The sequence below is a fragment of the Myripristis murdjan genome, chromosome 3, assembly GCF_902150065.1.
Source record: "Myripristis murdjan chromosome 3, fMyrMur1.1, whole genome shotgun sequence".
NCBI classification, from domain to species: domain Eukaryota; kingdom Metazoa; phylum Chordata; class Actinopteri; order Holocentriformes; family Holocentridae; genus Myripristis; species Myripristis murdjan.
The window spans coordinates 37,005,183-37,013,174 of record NC_043982.1 but is presented as its reverse complement, the minus strand read 5'-3'; the positions used below and the strand labels follow the sequence as shown (position 1 = coordinate 37,013,174).

At 42.0% G+C, this 7,992-nt stretch overlaps 1 protein-coding gene across 1 annotated transcript in view; it reads right to left on the bottom strand.

The window, feature by feature from the left end:
- Positions 1-2,279: 2,279 nt before the first annotated feature.
- Positions 2,280-7,992, bottom strand: part of kif26ba (kinesin family member 26Ba) — a 124,543-nt gene continuing 118,830 nt past the window's right edge. The window contains 3 exon segments of the mRNA XM_030048162.1: positions 2,280-3,648; positions 4,285-4,435; positions 5,952-6,217. Coding sequence (XP_029904022.1) covers positions 3,500-3,648; positions 4,285-4,435; positions 5,952-6,217 — 566 coding nt within the window. The 3' untranslated portion in view covers positions 2,280-3,499.

Here is a 7,992-nt window from a genome sequence, read left to right as displayed (position 1 = left end):
CTGTTATATGAGCTAAAGGGGACAGCCAGAACCTTAGGAGTCCTTACAAATTATTGCTAGAATTATAAAGCGCTATCACAACAGATTTGGCAGTGATATATCGAAGAAAGAGCCTCACGTATCTTTAATTCCAGGACAGGGTACAAGTCATCCTCACACCCCGGGACTGGGCTTCCCAGAACATCCACAGCCAAGTAAACCAGGCTGTTTCATCCGCTCGCCTTTCTCAAGCATACAATAATTGTCATTTTAAGTGAAATGTGAGCTTATTCTACAATATCACTCTTTATATTAAAAACGATCTGTCCTCATTCATGTATAAAAAAGAATCCATGCTACGATTTCTACAAATTTGTTTCTGCTTGGTAGCTTATTTGAAAGGCAGGTGTGTAACATCTTGTTCAGTGTCATGTTGGACATTTGCGAAGGTCAACAAGATTACATTGGATGTGAACGTTTTAGGAAACCCAGACCCGTCAAAATCCCCAAGAGGAACAACAGAAGCCAATGAAATCAACAGAAAAAATATAGAAAATAAACATGAGTGTATATACGATATGTGTCTATATATTTATATATGACATGGGCTCAGCATAGTATGTACAGTTCTTTTTCTTTTCTCTCTGATATTTTTTAAATGCATAGTAACTTTTCAGATCATAACGTGTGAATAAATAAGAAAAAAACACTAATAAGCGACTCTGTCCGCCTGGCTCTCCTGAGCTTAAATAAATAAACTTCATTTATTCATGATGAGCACGGTGAGCTGAGAGCAGCAGGAGGAGGTCAGTGATGCCACAGGGGGCGCTGCGCCGCGCTTTGCCACACATCCTGGTAAAATGCTACATGGGTCCTGTTTCTCAGAAGCATCTCAGCGTCTAGGACAATTTCCTGCTAGATTTTCTCATGGCTCTCTCCACAGATCTTAGCCACATTGAGTTTGACTGTTACCTATTTACAGTGCCATGAAAAAATACCTGTTTTAATGAGTTAAAAATATCCTCTGTTTCTGTCCGTGTGTCAATCAAGTGAAAGGAGATGAGCCGTTTGTGAGCGAGGGCACTTTTTGCTCTGTGAGGATCAATTTAGCACTAAGCTGCTTTTGGCAAATCATGCAGGGATCATTATATTTCCACTCCTGTGACGTCAGCGCCTCCTCCTCCTGAGCCTCTCAGGTAGCAAACAGGATCTCCCAGAATCCCCTCTGCTTCAGAGGCACAGGGCATACAGAAGAGGGTGGTGGTGGCGGTGAGGACAACAGATATGATGATGGTGACGTAGAAGAAGCATTTGAAGGGCTATGTATTTCTGAGGAAAAACAGGCTATAATCATATATTTATATTTGTACAAACATTAAGATCAGGAACATCTCAAACACCATATATAATAATTTTAACAAATCTTACCAAAGTGTTGCTATCCATTCAGAAAGAAATGGAACCAGGCAGAGATCCATGCCTCTTCATTTGGTCATCATCCTCGTCTTTCTCTAGCTCTCTTTCCTTCCCTCCAATATATTATTCTTCAGTTATTTCTTAATAATATCTATAGACGTGTGATAACAAATACATTTACTCTCCCTGTCTGCTGCTGGAACTATTTTTAATAGCTCCCTTGGACATTGCAATTTTTTCAGCTCCGATTAAAATGGTCTATTGTGGCGCCATTATTTACCACGTCTATTTCCAATTCAAATTATTTCTTTTTTTCAATAATTTTAGCATTATAGGAATTAAATAACATTCAGTAATGTATCTAATAACAATGGGGGGGAGCTCAGCCATTTGCCTGTGTCACTCTCCCATAAACAATTTACTCTTAAATCTCTCATTATGCCTTTTTTTCACTATCCTACTATAATACATCATCTCTACATGGTCCCATTGCACACAAATAAAAAAGAATGGATATCTTATTATAAAACACACACATTGACGGATCATTCAGTTTCAGACTAGAGTACAATACAGATACAAATAACTTGGAAAAACAGCCAGTCAGTCAGACGGTACACCAGTCAGTCAGTAGATGTTTTTGCACTAGAACAGAAAAAAAAAAAAAAAAAACATCTCACCCTTCATTACTTTATGAAAATGGGAAAAATCCATCAGATTTGTGTCATGTAGGATGCAATGTGGCAGGATGCAATGTGTGCAATGTGTGGGATCCTATGTGGCTCAAAGGGTTAACTTTTTTTTTTTCTGTTCACGTGCAAATGTAAAAAGAACATCACAAGAAACAAGCCTTAGAATTTTTCTTTTCTTTCTTTTTTTTTTTTCCATAAGTGTCCCGGAAAACACACAAATCTTCAAGTCAAGTCATGTCCATTTGTGCCAATGGATTTGTCATTTTCACGATGCATCTCATGTGATCGTTTTGGTCCTTGCAACAAGTTGTGAGTGTCAGCCGTCACCTAACACCGGCCTTCCTCCTCAGCTTCAGCCGGAGACCGCTGCACCGAAGCACATCAAAACACACTAGTATGCTCAGCATATAGGGAACACAGGCCAACAGTGAAACATCAAACTTAGAAATGTCTATAAATACAAGGTTTTTCCAAGGACACGGAGCTTTTGTGGTTCATTTTGTCACTATGGTAACGCTAGCACCACACGGTATGTACACAAATACATCGAGAAAGAGAATTGGTCTCGGTATTGTTGTAGTGTTCACAAGGCACTTATCTTTCACAACCAGATAATTTTCTTTTTCTCACGGCTTCTCTTGTTGTTGTTTTTTTCTAACTACACAACAATACCAGGCCATTAGTCAGCACTCTGTATTTACAACCAATGGCTCAAAACTAAACTCTGAAAAGTGCCCTTCAAAATGACGGGAGACGACGAGAAATGACCCTTCTCCTGTCCTGCACCTCTTCTGTTACAAAACGTCTTTGTTCGCCTCTGCTCTCCCTCCCTCTCCATACATTCTTTGATGTTCATCTATCTTGTTCATCCATTTTTTTTTTTTTTTTTTTTTTTTGGATACAGATTTCGCAACTGCCATCACCTGATCATGGTCGATGTTTCCTTTAAAACTCAAAGCCGATCAGTGATCTGTCTGTCTGTCTGTCTGTTTGGACGCCAGCCGTCTTTCTCTGGTTCGAAGATGTGTCTTTACGCCCGTCCAGATTAAGTTTGATGTCCTGTTTCAAAACCCCAACATAAAACAAATCTACGGTCTTATCTCCGAGTGTGTCTGTCGTCTCAGATGTCTCTAGTCCGTTATTCCATCCATCCATCCGTCTCTCCGTCCTCCTGCCCTCCCGCGTTCTTGCATCTGGAGGCGACATCTGGCTAATGAACATAAGCAGGCTTTACAGAAGTTGTCAGTTCCTCCCTCCTTCCATCCATCTATCCAGCGAGGAGGTATTCGTTTTGGGGATTTTTTTTCAGAAAGTGATTTAGTTGGACATTTGGGAATTTCCACGTATCAAAATTGAGTCCAGCTGTATGGAAATCTCTTCTACCTGTTCACCCCCTCCGTTCCTCCGTCTGTCTACCTGCGCTTGGAGGAGACGTCGAAGCAGGTGATCATCATGAGATGGGCTTTGCAGAAGTTGACTCGGGTCTCCAGTTTGTCCGTCATCGTCTCCAGAGCCTCCAAGTACTCCAGTGAGTCGACCTCATAGGCCTGCTGCAACTCGACTGGACATGGACAGACAGAGACAGACAGCATGAAAGAGAGAAAAGTGAAAAAAAAAATACATACAAACACACAGTGGCCACTTTATTAGGTCCACCTGTACAACTGAATACAATCTAATACAACTGTAATGTTTACTTTTATGATGCCTATAATGTTTTCTTTATGGTTTTCTTGTTGTCACAGAAATAGAGGTGTTCATTCACTTCTATGTTTGGCATTGAGCTCATAGTTAGTGCTGCTGTTGGACTGGACTGTATTTTATCGAGAGTTGTTTCCACTATTCTGTCCCCTCTCATGTATATGAATAGGAAGGACAAAAAATCAGAAACACCTCTCAATATAATGTAGTTCAGTACAAGACCTCTGCAAACTACAACCTCAGTAATAAACACAGAATTAAATTTACACGTTCTCCACAATGTCAACAAAAACTGAACATTATACACTTAAACTACTGCTTCGGTGATGTAGTCAGATGAGTGACCATCTTAGGAGGTGGTTCGGAGGATTGGATCTTCAGTTTGTTTTAAGTGCATTTACCCCCAGATTTTGTTTTATTCATGGCTACAATAGGACTCGCCATCTCTTTGTTTCTTACACGCGCATGCAGCCCCACCCTGAGTTTACACACTTACACTCGGTGATCCATTTGTGTGGCTCCAGCATCAGGTACTGCTTGGTCTGCTCCAGCTCTTTCTTCAGACACTGGTACCTGGCTCTGACTTCGCTGATGCGCTGCTGACGGTGCTCCAGGAGACGGAGCTTGGTGCTGACGTACACCACCTCCTGACACCGAGAGATAAATCAAGAGAGAGAGAGACAGGCAGACGGAGATGTATGGATTTTGTTCACCGTTTTTTTTTTTTTTTTTTTTTTTTTTTTTTTTTTAGGGTGGAAGAATTTTGTGGAGCACATATGGGTCTCTTTCACACAGTTACACACATTCACACCTCATCGCCTGCCACTACAGCCACAGTCCTCTGCCACTGGCCACTGAGCTGTTCCATTGGAGCGGCTGGGGGTTAAGTGGCTTGCTTAGGGCTGCTGCAGGGTAAATCTATATTTCATGGTCTTTCCCTCCCTCCTTCCCTCTCTCTCTTTCTATCCACAGCTCACAATACTCAGTCAATCTCTGGCTAAATAAAGGTTTGAAGAAACTGGAACCCCGGTGATCTGCTCATGCATTATTTTGGATCGATTTCACACAGGTTCCAGGACAGATGCTGTATTCTGTAAAATTTTAAGAATTAACCCGCATGGGGGGTATAAAATCTGCTCTGAAGAAGAAAACTAAAAAGGTGCCATACAATGCGCTGCTGAAGCGTGTTACCATAATTTGTTTAATTCATTCATTTAGCAATAATTAATTCTGTGAAAATCCTTCATGCCGCATATTCAAATCATGAAATTTTGTGGGTCTCCCCTTCAAGGATTTAGGTTCTTTTTGGCTAAATTTAAATCCTTTTCTGTTTGACGCCTACAGTAGCTGGCATGTCAACAAATTAAACCCCCCTTTCCTGTCTCCATGTCTCTCTCTTCTTTTCCATGATCCTCCACTTGTTCTCTCCTTGAATAATCCACCTCCACTTCTCTTCCCTCAGAGTTCTACTGAGCTTTAATCTATAAATCCCACACTTCTTATTCAATAAGTCCAACGGGCATCAAATGAAAAATTCGCTCTGACCTCTTGCCCCCTTTTGCTGCCGCTCTCCCTCTCACCAGCCACTCTCTCCATTCTCCGTCACCCCTCCATCACACGCTCACATTCCCACTTTCTTAAACCATTTTGCTTTCCTTCACTCCTCCTGTCTCTCACCCACTTTCACTTTCTCCTCCCTCTTTGCTCTCCCTCTCTCATTCCATCACCTCTGCCCCTTACCTCTTTGCAGATTGTCTCTAAGCCCATTCACTTTAGTCCTGTTCAGATTAGTTTGACAGGGGGAGGTGGGGTAATGTAATCATGACCAGAGCATGTCTGTAACTCAAGTCCCATCCATATCTGCCATATCTGTCACTTTTATGGGCTGTGCATGCCAGGAAAAATTCCAGCGTTTTTTTTTTTTTTTTTTTTTTTAACATGCAGTAAATGCAGTATAATCCCATCCAAATGGACTTTTCACATTCTTCCTTTTTTTTTTTTTTTTTTTTTTGCAAAAACGGACATATTAGTGGAAGCCCACTTTAAACTGAAACCCAAAGTCCCTATAACATTTATTGCCCTGTTCTCATTTTCCCACCCCACCCTCTTTCACTCCGGTGTCCTCTTCCCCTCTCCTCCTCCATTCTCTTTTCTCCCTCTCACCTTGCTCCCTCCTTTTTCTCTCCTCCTCTGCAGTCGCTCCACATCATCTATTTCGTACACCTTGATCTCGAAAGCTTCTGTGGTTGCCGCTGCGCCGCGGGGGTTCGAAGGAGCTGGAGGCCCCAGCGGGCCATCTACCCAGCATGCACCTGGGCTGGAGGAGGACGACGAAGAGGAGGTGATGGCCCCTTTGGAGGAACGGTGCGAAGGAGAGGAAGAGGAAGAGTCCAAGGTCAAGGCGGGAATGAGGCGACGTCGCTGGAGACCTGATGGAAAAAAATGCAAACAACAGAAAACAACAACAGAAGGATGAGAGGCAGCACAGGAACGTTATGTGAGCACGTTTCTACCTTATGTTCTACCCATGTTCTACCGTTCTGCCAAAGTCTGCCCTGCCTGAGGAGAGGAAATACTGTTACACTGATAAACATCTCAAAAATCACACTGGAAAGGTATTTCTCCTATTTTTGGCAGAGCTTTCAGCGCTCTGGCAATAGATATTTTTTAAATGGTGAGTACCACATTTGTATCTGCAGCTTTCTTCTTTTTTTATGTCAGAATAAACTCACTCTCTTTATTTGCTCTCCATTCCATTCCTAGTGGTGTCAAATTATCGCGTTAATTGAGATTAATTAATTACAGTCATATTTAGCGCGTTATGTTTTTTAATCGAGTTAATCTAATTTTTAATCACTAACTTTACTTTTTGTGTTTGGGCTTGTTTAGCATAAGCTGATAGGCTCCTATTGTCAGGCCCGAACTGTACATCGGGAGATTTCCCGAAGCGCCGGCCTGTCACTGGCCCAGTGGCCTGCCCGTCTTTTTTTTTTTAAACAGGTCGCCGGGCAGGCCAATCAGCTGTCGGTCCGGTCCGGCTGGCCTCACCAGTCTGATTTTTTTTTTTTTTTTTTTTTTTAAGTCAGAGAGACAGGCCAGGCCAATCAGAGGCCAGCAACCTGTGAAGAGGTCAAGACATGATTGGTTTGTTTTGATTAACACCCGCCCCAACAGTCCGAGTCCGTTGTAAACAGGCAGCGCATGTTGAGGAGGCGGTGTCGCGACTCGTGTGTGTGTGTGTGTCTGACTGTGGAGGAGAGGAGAGGAGGTGGAAGAAAAGGTTAATCGAAGTTAATACATTACCGTATTTATCCGAATATAAGACGATATTTTTTTCCATTGAAAATGCCCTGAAAAAAACGCCCTCGTCTAATATTGGGGGTCTAAGCAAATACACATGTATTGTGCATATGTAAACCAGTAGGTAGGCTCGCCTGATGCCGCGATTACCGGCGAATGGCCGCATTGCGCAGTCATTGCAGCCGCATATGAACAAAAATTGATATGGCAGGTAGGCTATGTGTGCGCCGCTCACCTGTCAGATCCGGCAAAGATTTTGTTTTGTTTGTTTGTTTGATTTTTTTTTCCAGATTTTGTCCATATAATTTTTTTTTTTTTCCCCAAAAAAGGGTCTTGAAAAAAGAGGGGTCGTCCCCCCGACCCGCATCGGACTGATCTGCTACAATAATGTAATGAATTTAAAGGGAAATACCTCAAGTTGAGGGCTTTTCTCAGCAATTTTAGGTGAGATTAAAAAAAGAGATTAATTAGATCAATTAATTACAGATCATAATTAATTAATATCTCAATTTTTTAATCTCTTGACACCACTATCCATTCCATTTCTCCAACTTAAGAAAACACATTTTTAACTAGAATCACTGAATAGAGCTCATGCTTCCGCCAACACTGCAAATGTCAAGATATGCCAATTCCACATGCTGGATATCCACCAAAAGTTAATTATGCCCACTCGCACTTTGGCCCATCAGTGTGAAAAGAGAATCGGTTCTTCCCTGGCCCACGACTGACCTTTCCACCAAGTTTCATGCAAATCTGTTCCTAACTTTTGGAGAGATGCTGCTAACAAACAAACAGACAGACAAATGGGTTGGGGCAAAACTACAACTCCCATCCAGCTCCGTTGGCAGAGAAATACAGGTATGAACACTCAAATAAACTTGCTAGTGGCTCTAGTTAACTA